General features: G+C 40.5%; 1 protein-coding gene across 1 annotated transcript in view; it reads right to left on the reverse strand.

Moving 5' to 3' along the window:
- LOC130869283 (nuclear autoantigen Sp-100-like) overlaps nucleotides 1–13,572 on the reverse strand; it is a 104,892-nt gene extending 91,320 nt beyond the window's left edge. Inside the window, exons 1-5 of the mRNA XM_057761285.1 lie at nucleotides 13,460–13,572; nucleotides 4,622–4,723; nucleotides 3,345–3,504; nucleotides 1,177–1,345; nucleotides 233–307 (exon numbers count right to left, since the gene is read on the reverse strand). Of these exons, the coding sequence (XP_057617268.1) occupies nucleotides 233–307; nucleotides 1,177–1,345; nucleotides 3,345–3,504; nucleotides 4,622–4,723; nucleotides 13,460–13,530 (577 nt within the window). The 5' untranslated portion in view covers nucleotides 13,531–13,572. The remainder of the gene's footprint in view (nucleotides 1–232; nucleotides 308–1,176; nucleotides 1,346–3,344; nucleotides 3,505–4,621; nucleotides 4,724–13,459) is intronic.
- Nucleotides 13,573–14,714: the final 1,142 nt, after the last annotated feature.

The following is a 14,714-nucleotide window of genomic DNA, read 5'->3' on the forward strand; positions in this document are numbered from 1 at the left end:
GTGAGTTTTGCTATGTACAATTGACTGGTCTCTAGCTCATAATCCCCCTGCCCCAGAGTTTAGAATATCCAGCTTCTCTTGGGTAATATGTCATGGTACATGAAGCTAACACCAGACTTATACCCACTCCCCTCACTGCCTTCTCTGTTTTTCCCCCAGTCACACTCTGCTAAGGATCTCCTTTATTTTCTATTCTCTGCAGCAATAAGAAACTCTCTCCAGGTGTAATTACCTTGTTCAAGACTGAGCTGCAAGTTTGGGTCCCCTCTATCATTTTCTTCAAAACACAATTGGTTCTGTGCTAAGGCTGAAATGGAAGGGGGAGGAAAGAAGAGGAGGAAGCCATTAGAGATCTTTAACAGGGACAAAAGGCAACATTTCTGCACTACACATTTAGGAATCTCAAGTCTTCTGATCAAGTTCAATGGATCCCACATGACAAAGTTCACCCATCATGTCCTGGGACAGAGAAGACTCCACAGGGGAGACTTTATGCTTCCCATACAGAAAGGGGACACTCAAGGTCAGAAATAAAAAGGTAGAAGACACACTTGTGCTGTGTTCCTATTCCAGTGTTCAGAGGGCAGGTAAGTTGGACATCAAAACAGAAAAATAAAATAAAATAAAAACTGAACATGGCTTCCAGGCTGTCACAATTGTAAGAAGAAAGAGGGGCTTTCTTGGTCTAGGATCTGGCACATACCAAAGGGAAGCTTCATGATGGGCAGGCTTTAAAGACAGGCAAGATGGGATTGAAGAACTGTCTCACACATTGTTGATTTCTATGGGCATGTGGTGCTAAGCTAAGATGGATCTTGCAACCCACAGCTGAGCTGTCACTCAAGGTGGGGGGTAGTGAACCTGATTATAAGGGCTCCACTGAAGAGACACAGCAGTGCTACCCTACTGGGACTGAGTTCTTCCTGTCCTCTTCTCCATAGCCTGATGCTGGTGGGTCTCTCATTGTCTTCTCAGTCTAAATGCCCAGCCTAGCAGACCTCGGGAGCGTGTCAACTCTAGCCATTAGATATAGGTGTTACGATTATGGACGGGCATTAATTTTGTTAACTAGTATATTCCCAATCATGCTGCATTATATGACACGTGGTAGACATTTAATATACGCTTGATATATTAATGACTGGGATCTCATAGGGGAATATTAAACCAAATTACCATTTTCAAAGTCTTTGGAAATGGGTTCCAAATCAGGGTATTTACTCAGATTTTCAGGACTGAACAATACCCATAGAACATTCGGGTCAAATTTCTTCTCCAGTTCTTCTAGTGCTCTGTAGACCACGTTTTGTACAGGAACCAGGTTTGTACAGGAATCTTTAAAATCCTTAAAAATTTTAAAGGAGAAGGTGTAAGTGCAGGCATCCAGGTCACAGAAAAGCTCTAGGAAGCAATAATAGCTAGTGTACCTCAATACCCAACAGACATATCTTCTAAGGCAAAGTTTTATATTTGCATGGCTACTTCATGAAACAAGTAAGTATTTTCTCTCTCAAAATACTCACTAGTGACTTCCACCCTCATTTCTATGACATGTAAGAAGGGCCACTTTTTGTAAGAAAGGGAAACTTGGGTTAAGGGTTAACAACGGGGCTGGTGAGATGGTTCAGTGCATTATAGGCCCTTGTCACCAATCCTGATGGTCTGAGTTCAGTCACTGGGATTCAGATGGTGAAAGGGGAGAACCAACTAGCCACAGGCTGTCCTCTGACTTCCACGTGTGCACAGGCTCATACACATGTGCACACTCAATAGAAACATACGCATGCTTATAATAAATAAGTAGTATATGCAATAATATTTTTTAGAGTAGAGGTGCTGAAAAGATGACTCATGGTTGAGAATACTTGCTGCTCTTGCAGAAAACCCTCTTTCAGTTCCCAGCACCCACACGGCAATGCAAGAACACCTGGAACTCCAGTTCCTAGGGATTTGATTCTGATTTCTGTAAAATATGGGCACTAGGCCCACAAGTTTTGTGCACACATAGAGTCAGGAAAAACACTTGTACACATAAAAATAAAAACAGAAGCATTCTTTTTTTTTTTTTTTTTTTTTTAAAGGTTAACTAACAGGGTAGGTGCCCAGTGCTGACCTATTACCCAGACACCTCCTGTCCTCCTATAGGAAATCAGGCGTTCATTACCTCTGACAGTGAACTCTGCTGGAGGGAGGCATATTCATAAGGCAAAAAACAAAACAAAACAAAACTGGAGGGGCTGTAGAGAGGGCCCGGTTGTTAAGCACACTTGCTGCTCTTGCAGAGTTCCCAGACAGGATGGCTAGCACCCTGATGATGTTCACAACCATCTGTAACTCCAGTCACAGAGGATCTGGTGCCCTCTCTTCTGACTTCCAGAGGCACCAGGGACAACGTGGTGCATAGACATACACGTAGACAAAACACTCATACATATAAAATAATAAAAAGTTTTTTAAAATTTGTCCAAATAAAAATCTCTATAGTTTGTAATATTCTCTGATCTAGGTTTTTTAAATAGATATTAATTAAAATAGAATGTCCTCATGGAAATTTCACTAAGTCAGTTCAATAAAATAATTCAACAGTAAATTAAAATCACTTTTAATTTTTAGTTTATTATTTTAGTTTAGTTGACTTTGATTTGCATGAACTCTATGGTTTAAAATGCATGAGACATTGCACATCTACAGAGAACCCTTGTTCTGCTCTGGCTTTTCTTCAGCAATACTCATCCAGAAGGGACCATGGAACACCTTCTCCTCAGATAGAAGCAGCACCATCTCATGAGGTCTCTGCTTCTCCTCCCCTTAATACATGGAGAGAAGACTTCTCAAAATATTTACATGATACATATCACTTCCAGAATATGCAGGTTTTAAACCTGAGTCCAGAATTCTAATTTATAATTGATGAATGTATTATTGTAACTAATATCTCTACAAAGTGCTATGAAAACTTTGTCAATAATTCTTTTCAAAAATTAGGTTCTGGTGCTGGAGAGTTGGCTTGTGGTTAAGAAGATGTGTTACTGTAATAGAGGACCAGGGTGATTCCCAGCACCCACAGCAGATGACACACAACTACATGTATCTCCTGTTCCAGGGAATCTAGAGCTCTTTTCTGGACTCCGTAGGCATCAGCACAAATGTGGACACACACACAAACACGTGCATGAGCATGCAAAAGCACACAAACATGCATGCACATGAGAAATAAAATCTTACTTTTTAAGTTAAGTTCAACTTTAAAAACCTGCCAGTCATCCAGTTTGGCTCCAAGATATCAAAGTATAACTTAATTTGGAGCTTGTTTACCAGAATAGAGTATAATAAACCTCACTTACTGTGTACATTTTTTCAGTGATGAGATTGTTGTCACGAAGTACCTCAAGAAAAGGAAATGGCTTTTTTATTGCATTTGAAATCATCACTTTATTTTTTTTGAAGCACAGGAATATAGGTTCTAAGGGAATCGTCTCTGTGTCCTCGTCTTCTGTGGACATCCTGGAGGGGGAAATACCATGAGGAAATGATAATCAGGTCCATCAGTCTATATGCTTGCAAAATGTAAGGTTTTATTCATGAAAGAAAGACTGTAAAGGACTAGCACACATAAGATAGGTGGTCTTGAGTTAACCCCAATAAATACAATGAGTCAAGTCCAATAATTTGGCAAGTTCGGGGTTCAAGTGAGAGAAACCCTGACTTGCCACACCCAGAATCAACTTCTGACTTCCATACATGTGTGCACAGACATACATGTGCATCTGCACATGTAAGCCCTCATGCACGTGAATGTTTTTGTATGCATGTATGTATACTGCATATTAACACACAGATGAAAAATAAAGTGAAATATAATGTTGAGTATGATTCAAAAATTCCACTACTAGGTGTTCTTATACAGGAGAAAAGGAATATTCTCACTAATTTATATGCAAATATTTCTGGTAGCATTATTGATAGCCAAAAGTTAGGAACATTTGAAATGGCCATTAGTTCGAGGGTAGAAAAATGAAACTGGACAATTAATACAATGAAACACTATTCCTCAATAAAAGAAACAAAATGCTAATATATTCTATGAGTGAATGAATCGCAAAAAATCTTTTTCTTAATAAAGGAAGCCAAGACAGAAGGAAACATAATGTATAAATCCATAACTATAAATGCCCAGAAATGCAATTTATAGAGACAGATGTATGTGTGGTTGCGTGGACTAAGGGGACCAAGAACAGACTGTCCACAGCTGTGGAGGATTCTTCTGAGGATGGTAAATCCAAAGTTCCAAACTTGGACTGTGCTGCTGGTTGCATGGCTCTGTAAAATGTCACTGGATTGTATATTAAAATGGGTAAATTTTATAGCAAGTAAATTAAACTCAAAAAGCTGTCAAAATATGAAAGTGTAAATTTAAAAAGATGAGCAGATCAATAAAGGTGACAGGCTGAATATTTTTTCTTCCTAGTACAGGCAAAGGTGGATAGTTTGAATAACAAACACACATTGTGTTCTAACCGGTTTGGGTTTTAAAATTTTGTTTGTTTTGTATTTTTTGTCAACTAGACAAAGCTAAAGTTATTTGAAAAGAGGAACCTTAATTTAAAAAAGGAAGGCTTACCTCTGTATTGCCTGTAAGTAAGTCTCTGGGGAATTTTCTTGATTGGCGATTGATGTGTGAGGGCCCAGTTCCCTGAGGGCATTGTCACCTGGACAGTTGGACCTGGTATATATAAGAAAGCAAACTGATCAAGCCAGAAAGCAGTGTTACTCCATAGTTTCTGCTTCAATTTCTGCCTCCAGGTTCCTGCCCTGACTTCCTTTGTTGAGGACTGTGATATGGATGTATAAGACAAAAATCCCTTTCCTCCCCAAGTTGGTGTTGGTGTTCATTACCGCAGTAGAAACTCTAACTTCAACACTGTATGACTGGATGTTTCCACAGTCTAAACAGGGATGTCAGGAGGTGACAGACAGCACTTAGGTTAAAAACATCTTGCTGTGTTTAATCCCCAGCACAGGACAATCAGCCAGCAACTAACTATCCCACACACACAATAACTGGAGGATGAGGTCCTTACCCGTGGACCACAAACTCACATCAAAAGGACAAGAGAAGCAGTCTCACTTTGACTGCATTGCCCCTTGCTCAGGCTGGAACAGGCCTTACTAGGGTGAAGACCTTGGACCTAAGGTTTAATCAGGTGAAGACCTTGGACCTAAGGTTTAATCAGAACCAGATGAGAACATACAGCTCCACAGAACTCTCAGGTGCCTCTGGGAGGCCTCCATCTGTTTTGCCCAATGAAGAACATTGAATGACTCAGCAGCAGACCACTAAGAAACAAAGAATGGGGCAGTGATGACCAGCCCTTCCTTTTTTTTTTTTTTTTTTGGTTTTTCGAGACAGGGTTTCTCTGTGGTTTTGGAGCCTGTCCTGGAACTAGCTCTTGTAGACCAGGCTGGTCTCAAACTCACAGAGATCCGCCTGCCTCTGCCTCCCGAGTGCTGGGATTAAAGGCGTGCGCCACCACCGCTGCCCGGCTGACCAGCCCTTCCTAGACAGCATTCCAGTCTGGTCACAGAGTCAGCCTACTACCCAGAAGAATTTGCTGATTCTGCATCACAATAGATTAGAGAATTGGCTCCACCCATCCAAGGAGACAAACAGCAAGTCACCCCATCTGGGTCAAAGCCTAGCCTATGGCTTCACCTAGGCCAACAGCCAAGCTGGCAGCCTGCCTAACTTTAGAGTATATACCCTCTAGTACTGACAGACCAAGGATCCCACACAAAATGGGTAACGAAACCAACACTTTCCTACCCGTAGAGTTTAGCTTTTTGTAGTCATGGCTAAGGAACCTAAACTGCTGACTAGTCTGGTCTCTGAGCCGAGGTCATACAATTCATGGAGAGGAAGCCAACCTTTCCACAAATGTCAGGCATTTCATGTCACCCCACGTTGATGAAGCAAACAAAATGCTTCAATATTGGCAGATAGGTAAATCGGCTGCATCACATTAATAGAAGGGAAAATGTAAATCATGTCTCACCAACAGGGGCAGAAAAGGTATTGCACAAACTCAGCATGCTTTCGTGATAAAAATAACCTCTCAAAATTTAGCCTAGAAGAACTATACTTTAGTATAATAATGATCACATAGGAGAAAGCCATAATATTATTCTCAAGAAGAACAAGTTTAGAGCTTTTCCCTTTGAGGTCAGGGACAATGAAAGTGTGTTCACTCTTAGCATTCTCTCTTTATACTGTACTAGAGGGAAGGAATGAAGGAAAAGAGGAAAGGAGGAAGGATGGAAATAAGTAAAACTGTTTGAAAGTAACTATATAGATTATAGACACAGATTAGTACTAATTAATAAATTTAGTAAAGTTACAGTTCAAAAGTCAACATATAAAATAATACATATGGAAAAGAAATGAAAAGAATTCCTTTTTCATGAAAGAGAAAAGTTTGTATATGTGAGAGAGACACACACAGAGATGGAGAAACAGGTAACTACTGACTTGTGAAACAATTCTTTTGTACGCTGTCAAGATTTGTCGCTTGGATTGGTTTAAAAAATGTTAAGTGTCTTGTAATCAGGCAGGAATTATAGGGGAGGGGGACAATCAACCTAAGAGAATTATGGGAAGAAGAAAGGTGGAGTTACAAGAGATGCCAGTGAACCACAGAGATAGCAGGATATATAGAAAAGGAACTAACAAGCCATGAGTCACATGGCAAAGCATAGGTAAGAAATATGAGTCAATTTAAATGTAACAATTAGGTAGTAATAAGCCTGAGACATTGGCCAAGCAGTTGTAATTAATATTAAACCTCTAAGTAATTATTTGAGTACAGTTGCCAGATAAAAATCTCTGCCATCAAATGGTGCCCATATGGTACATAGATCCTCATAAGACCTAAAAAGGCTTGAACAAAAAATGTTCTAAACGCACAAAAATGGAACCAGATGCAGCTTTCTAGTCACATAGTCTCTGGCCAGCTGCAATGCAGAGACGTGTCATTCAACAGCTGCCCAAGAGACAGAGACAGCTGCCAGCTGCCGTGAACTAAGCGGCAGTGGGTTCTCGCAGTTTCTCACATGGGTTCCAGTGCAGAGTGGCTTCTCCCAGCCCCAAATTAACAAAATCAGAAATGAAAAGGGGGACATAACAACAGACACAGAAGAAATACAGAAGATCATCAGGTCATAGTTTGAAAACCTGTACTCCACAAAATTGGAAAACTTAAAGGAAATGGATATCTTCCTGGATAAATATAACATACCAAAATTAAATCAAGACCAAATTAAATAGACCTATAACATCTGAAGAAATAGAAACAGTCATCAAAGTTCGCCCCCCCCCCCCCCCCAAAAAAAAAGCCCAGGACCAGAATTCTACAAGACTTTCAAAGAAGAACTAATACCAATACTCCTCAAATTATTCCACACAGTAGAAACAGAAGGAACAATGCCAAATTATTTTTATGAGGCTACAATTACCCTGATACCCAAACCACAGAAAAATAATTACAGACCCAATCTCACTCATGAACATTGATGCAAAAATACTAAATAAAAATACTGGCAAATAGAATCTAAAAACACATCAGAACCATCATCCACCATGATTAACTTGGCTTCATCCCAGAGATGCAGGGATGGTTCAACATACAAAAATCTGTCAACATAATCTACCATATAAACAAACTGAAAAATAGAAAAACACGATCATCTCATTGGATGCCAAAATAGCTTTTGACAAAGTACAACATCCCTTCATGATAAAGGCCTTGGAGAAAGCAGGGATACAAGGAACATACCTAAACATAACAAAGGCAATATACAACAAGCCAACAGCCAAAATCAAACTAAATGGAGAGAAACTCCCAGCTATTCCACTGAAATCAGAAACAAGAGAAGATTGTCCATGCTTTCCATATCTTTTCAATATAATTCTTGAGATCTTAGCTAGAGCAATAAGACACCAAAAGGAGATCAATGGGAAACTAATGGGAAAAGAAGTCAAACTATCACTGCTGATGATATGATAGTTTACATAAGTGATCCCAAAAATTCTACCAAGGAACTTCTATTACTCATAAACACTTTCAGTAATGTAGCAGGATACAAGATTAACTCAAAAAAAAATCAGTAGCTCTCCTGTACACAGATGATAAAAAGGCTGGGGAAGAAATCAGAGAAACAACACCCTTCACAATAGTTACAAATAACATAAAATATCTCAGAGTAACACTAACCAAACAAGTGGAATACTTGTATGACAAAAACTTTAAATCTTTGAAGAAAAAAATTGAAGAAGACACCAGAAAGTAAAAAGATCTCTCATGCTCTTGGGTAGGCAGAATTAACAGTAAAAATGGCAATCTTAGCAAAAGCAATCTACAGATTCAATGCAATCCCATCAAAATCTCAGCAAAATTCTTCACAGACCTTGAAAGGACCATACTCAACTTCATATGGAAAAGCAAAAAAAAAAAAAAAAAAAAAAAAAACCCAGGATAGCCAAAACAATCCTGTACAAAAGCAGAACTTCTGGAGGCCTCACAATCCCTGACTTCAAACTCTACACCTGTAAGAACTGATGATAACTTATGCTGGAGAGGTTGTGGAAAGGAGGGAACACATCTGCAAATGTATGGCAGGACTGGAGTCCCAAAGAGAGTCAGTTACAAGGATAAACAGTAGCAGTTTTAGAATTACCAGTGCCAGGTGATCATCACAGAAGCAGCAGCTACCGTGAAATGGGGCAGGCTGAGATCTAAAATGCAGGTTATGTATAGGTGTCGAGGGTGGGGCCAAAGAGATAATCTAGGCTTCTTAAAAAAAGGAGGAACTTAATTTTGATCTTGCAGGAAGGCATTTGAAAGATTTAAAAAAATTTTGAGAATAGTTTTTACAATACTTAAATTCGTAAGACTATGGGACATTTGTGCTTATAAAATATTTTATATTGTTAATACTTGGACTTAAAGGCTAAAAATTAGGGTCACAGTCATAATCATCAAATGCTAGCCAGAAACCGAGATGTTCATTTCTTGTGATGCAGCAAGACAATGACCTAAGCAGTCTGACAAAGGGCTTGGAACAGTTTCTCAGCTCATTGAGTCTAAACCTTTAGGGTTAAAAAAGCAAAACAAAATAAAACAAAACAAAACAAAAAGTTTTTACAGGGTTGCCTAGGACTACCTGCCTCTCAGATGTTTGCATTTAGACTCCTAACAATGACCAACTGCAGTTAAGAAATAGTAACAGGAAAAATTTTGTGATGGGAGGGTCACCACAACATGGGGGAACTGTATTTAAAAAGTCAAAACATTGTGAGAGCTCAGAACCCTTGGCTTAGAAACTGTCTCTCCTTACACAAGGTCTATTCAGGCTTAAAAATGTATGTCTAGACTCCTTATCTTTGCTAAATTTGCTAAGCTTAAGTCAAATATCTTAATAAATTGAGTCATAGAAAAGTTTTATGTTTCACTAAAAAGAACTTCAATTCAAAAATCATTATTTTTAAAATAACCTGACAGTCTTAGTCTTATGAAAGCTGCTAACCTACTTAGAATATTAAGAAATACAAGTTAATAGCCATCCTTATAAATAAATGATCAACTTCATTAATTTTAGCCATGTTAAGTACTATCAATATAATTAATTACAGGGATAAATCTTACTTAGTCCCCCCAAAAGTTAAGCTAAAAGAAGTAACTAGAAACAAAGTTACCTATTTAGATATAATACCAGGGCAGCCCTCAACTACTTCAGAGGTCTGCAGAATATGACATTTAAAATGTTGATTAAAAAACTTATTTTATCAGAAAGAGTCTCCCAGATACTGACAATGGCCCAAGGTCTTCCAAGAAGAATATGGGGTACCATGATGCCTCCACTTGAATTTCACAGTGCTGACCACTGGGCAAGTTGACCAATACAACAACTGTTACCGGAACCTGGCCCAGACTGTGGAAAGCAGTAGCACACTGAAGACTAGATTGTACTCCTTTTGCCTAGACAAAAATAAGGTCATTTTTACCCATGTTCCTCCAGAGAAAAGACTCTCACCTTATGGGTTTGGTGAAGACTGCTGCTCTGATACTTCTGCCTCCATTGCTATGGAGACCTGGGTATGGCTAACTAGGTATGGATTCAGAAGCTGAATAGATTCAGAAGCTGCTTGGTCTACACTTAGTTATAATTTATTTTTCTTGAATCTCTGATTGTATTGATGGTTGGGCAGCTAGTACCTTGTCAGTTTAGCAACAGGCAACCAGGTTCTCCCTCAAGGATATAGCCTACTTGTTAGTTGATTTTATATATAAAAATCAAGCCTTGGTGTGGGTCTTAAAAAGAGATTATAAAACTTATAAGCTTTAAGGGTCTAAGAAAATGATTTGAGATGTAAGCAGAAGTTATAAAAATATAAATAGATAATTTAAGATATAAATTTTTTCAGATTTTCCCCCTTCTATGGTATAAAAGTTCAAAGTTAAATATTTAATAAAGGTCTAATAAGCTGGTAAGCAGTGACTACTTACTGCTCAGTCACAAGTTCAAGATTTTGGATTTATTTTGGTTGTCATCTAAAGATAAAATTGAAAGTACTTCTCATCAGGCCAAGGATATCTCTGTTCAATCTATACCTGGTTCTCAGGACAAGAGAAAAAAATGTACACGGTTCTGACCCAAATTTGTAGTGTTTCTAGGACTCAAATGTATGAGTCTAAACTGCTATTTTACAAATACCCATTACCTGATATTTCTACAATATGGATTTCAGTGTAGATTAATGATACTAATATGTAAAAAGAATTTACGTCCATTTGTAAAATAAAAATTGATATAGGCTTCAGGAAAAGCCTGGATTCACTTCTCACAGGTCAAAGGGATTCAAGATAAGTACAGCCTAAGTTTTCCCCATCACATTCCTGAGGATGATATTTTTCATTCCCATGGTCTTCGAACTCTTCTCCTTCCCACTTACTAAGACTCTGAAACTGAAAGTTTCAAATGCAATATTTTCCTTTATGTTCATAAATTTTAACATCTATTCTAGTTCAAACTTGTCTCAACAGGTTTCTACTTGGCTGGCAGACACACCCAAGCATCAGTTGCTGACTGCAACCCACTCAAAATGACTGCAAGTCCTGGACTTGCTGAAAGATGATATGGACCAGTCCAGCCTGTGTGAATGCTCCCTGTCTCTTCAGTTCAGTCAGTGAATCAGATGCTTCTGATAAGTGTCCATTGCTTGTATTCCCTCCTTACATTTGACTAGCTTTTCAGACTTCTTGGGCCCTGAACACAATGCCCAAATGTCAGCTCAAAGTAGTTACAGAAAAGAAAATGTCTTCCTCTATTCCCTGCCCAAAATAAGTTGAAATGCTGAGACAAGGGGACTCCCTGGCATGGGGGACAAATGACTACCTATAATGCCCTTTGACATACAAGGAAAATTGATCCAGAGTTGTCAGTTAATGAACGTATTAGCTACAGTAGTTCTACAATAAGATAAGACACTTTGGTTCTTTATGCAGGACCACAGAACGAAAGAGGACATCAGGATTATAATTTGGTTGTGCTCAAGGATCAGAGCTACAGGGCCTGGTAGCAGAGGATGGTCACTGCCCTAGAAAAATCAGTTAGCTAATGGTTCTTAGGTCCTAATGCCATTCTCTTAAATCCCTGGGAAAGCACGACCCATGATCAGGTCCTGTCATTGGTACTTATAAAGGGGGAATGTAGGGTTAGGTCATAGCAGGATCAGCAGAGACCACCCAGGCACACCTAGGAATGGACCATTCAAGAGGAAAGTACTTAACATTTCATTGGAAATACCTAATATTCCAATCATTGTAGATAGGATCATCTGATATCCCTTCGCCCAGCATACCCATCCCTTTCACTAGGACCCTAGACAAAGATCAGCCAGTCAGGGGTCCTGAACCATAAAGGCCCTCACCCTAACCTCTGCTATGATAAAACCCCACCACAACCGAGCTCAAGGTTCTCTGATTGTGCCAATGAGCTGGACACAGAGAGTCCAAGTTCAAACTTGAATAAAAGCCCTTTGCTTTTACATATGGAATTGGTTTCCTTGTTGGTTTTGGGGAGACTTCATGATCTGGGCGTAACAAGACATAATCTTCTTCCTTTTTCCAACGTTGGTTAGCTGTAACTAGTTTAAAACCATACATGCAGATTTACCTCATTACTTAAACAACATTTGTCTAATTCAGATATATCTAACAGACAACTATGCCCTGATTGTCAATGCTTCAGGGATCTGAGAATATGGTCATTTAATAAAATAGTTCCTCATAGTAGAGACATGCCAGCTCCTAGCAGCATACTCTACCTCCTCAAGGAATGGGAAAGAACTTGCACCTGGAAGCTTCCATTGAATGTGGCAAAGCCTGCCACAAAGAAGGAGCTGCTTTGCACTTCAAACCAGTGCCAAGATCCTGCCCAGACTGCACAATAGTACACTAGGGGATCAGTTGTCCCCTGTTGCCACATTAAGGTGGGTCAATCTTCCCAAATTCCTACCCCCTGGGAAAATCTGTCAGATCTTCTGGATATCACAGCTGAAGACATTTATATATGTAGTCAAGCATACTCCAGGCCCTGGGTTCAACAGCAGTACTGGAAATGTTTCACTTCCTGTGCAGTAGCAAACACCCTGACTGGCACTGTTTCTGAGGAGCACATCTGATCACCACTGTGGAGCAGACAGAGGTCAGCCATTTCCTTGTCAGAGGAATCACCCTCCTAGGACAGGACACTGAAGTGGAAATAAAAACATGCAGCTTGCCGTGGCCGCTGCTAGCCAGGGCCTTTCTTGCCTTTTTTTCTTCCTTGGATCAAAATCTGACAGTGAGAGCTCAAACCGGGAGTGAGCCTGGGACAGCTTCCTAGGTGACAAGTCCTGCCAGACAGGTAGGAGACCAGGACAGAGGGGACCCAGCTGCTGACCCTGAGACTCTGCTATTTGAATTTCTTCCCTGGGTGACTTAGTGAAAGCAGAGAGAGGCAGAGGGACTGAGAACACTCAGATTTCATGAGATAACAACAGAATCATGTCACAGAGGTCACCAGGAGTGCCTCACAGCTGTGACCATAGCCTCCTGACAGCTGACAGTGCTGCAAGTGAGAACGTTATGACTGTGCGCATTGTACCAATCTGGCCTTGCCAGTGGTGTTCTCTCTCCGTCTCTCTGTATCTCTCTGTGTCTCTATCTATCTTTGTCACTCTTTGACTCTCTCTCTCTCTCTCTCTCTCTCTCTGTCCTACCTCTCTCTTTCTCTTCTCTCTAACTACAATGCGGAACTTCTTCACATTCAGGAGTGTGGACTGATTGAAGCTGTAGCCACTTAATCAAGACATGAAATCATCGATGTTGTCAGAGGGCAAAACTATAGAAGAAGAAAGACGCACCTGTTGTTGAAGCTACTACCTTCCATCTCCCAACTCGTGCCAGGGGCCTCGGAGGGTGAGCTCTGATCCATTGATCTCCTCACAGGCTTCCAGACTGTGTGTTGTGGCCCACAGCTGAGTGCTGAAGTCAACCTTATATCTAACTCTCCAGGGAGGGCTCCGCCCTAATGGGGAAATGAAACGCAAAAGTGGGGAAAGAGAAAGCAAAATACTTCTTTTTATTTTATTTTATTATTAAAATTTCTGCCTCCTCCCCGCCTCCCTTTTCCCTTCCCCTCTCCCCCCTCCCCTCCCCCTCCTTCTACTCCCCTCCCCCTCCCTCTCCAGTCCAAAGAGCAGTCAGGGTTCCCTGCCCTCTGGGCAGTCCACGGTCCTCCCCCCCTCCATCCAGGACTAGGAAGGTGAGCATCCAAACAGGCTAGGCTCCCACAAAGCCAGTACATGCAGTAGGATCAAAACCCAGTGCCATTGTCCTTGGCTTCTCATCAGCCCTCATTGTCAACCATATTCAGAGAGTCTGGTTTTATCCCATGCTTTTTCAATCCCAGTCCAGCTGGCCTTGGTGAGCTCCCAATAGATCAGTCCCACCATCTCAGTGGGTGGGTGCCCCCCTCACAGTCTTGACTTCCTTGCTCATGTTCTCCCTCCTGTTTCTCATTTGGACCTTGGGAGCTCAGTCCATTGCTCCAATGTGGGTCTCTGTCTCTATCTCCATCCATCGCTAGATGAAGGTTCTATGGTGATATGCAAGATATTCATTAGTATGGCTATAGGATTGGGTCATTTCAGGTTCTCTCTCCTCAGCTACCCAAGGACCTAGTTGGGGACATCTTTCTGGACGCCTGAAAACCCTAAAATGGCTCCCTTAATTAAGATATATACTTCCCTGCTCCCATATCCATCCTTCCCTTATCCCAACCATTCCATTCCCCCAAGCTCTCCCTATCCTCCCCTTCTCACTTGTCTCTCCCCATCTCCCCTTTCCCCCCTCTCACCCCACCCCCCAGTTCCCAATTTTTGCCCAGCAATCTTGTCTACTTCCAATATCCAGAAGGATAACTACATTTTTCTTTGGGTTCACCTTCTTATTTAGCTTCTCTAGGATCGCGAATTATAGACTCAATGTCCATTATTTATGGCTAAAAACCAATTATGAGTGAGTACATCCCATGTTCATCTTTTTGGGTCTGGGTTACCTCACTCAGGATAGTGTTTTCTATTTCCATCCATTTGCATGCAAAATTCAAGAAGTCAT

Source organism: Chionomys nivalis, chromosome 2, assembly GCF_950005125.1.
Source record: "Chionomys nivalis chromosome 2, mChiNiv1.1, whole genome shotgun sequence".
NCBI lineage: Eukaryota > Metazoa > Chordata > Mammalia > Rodentia > Cricetidae > Chionomys > Chionomys nivalis.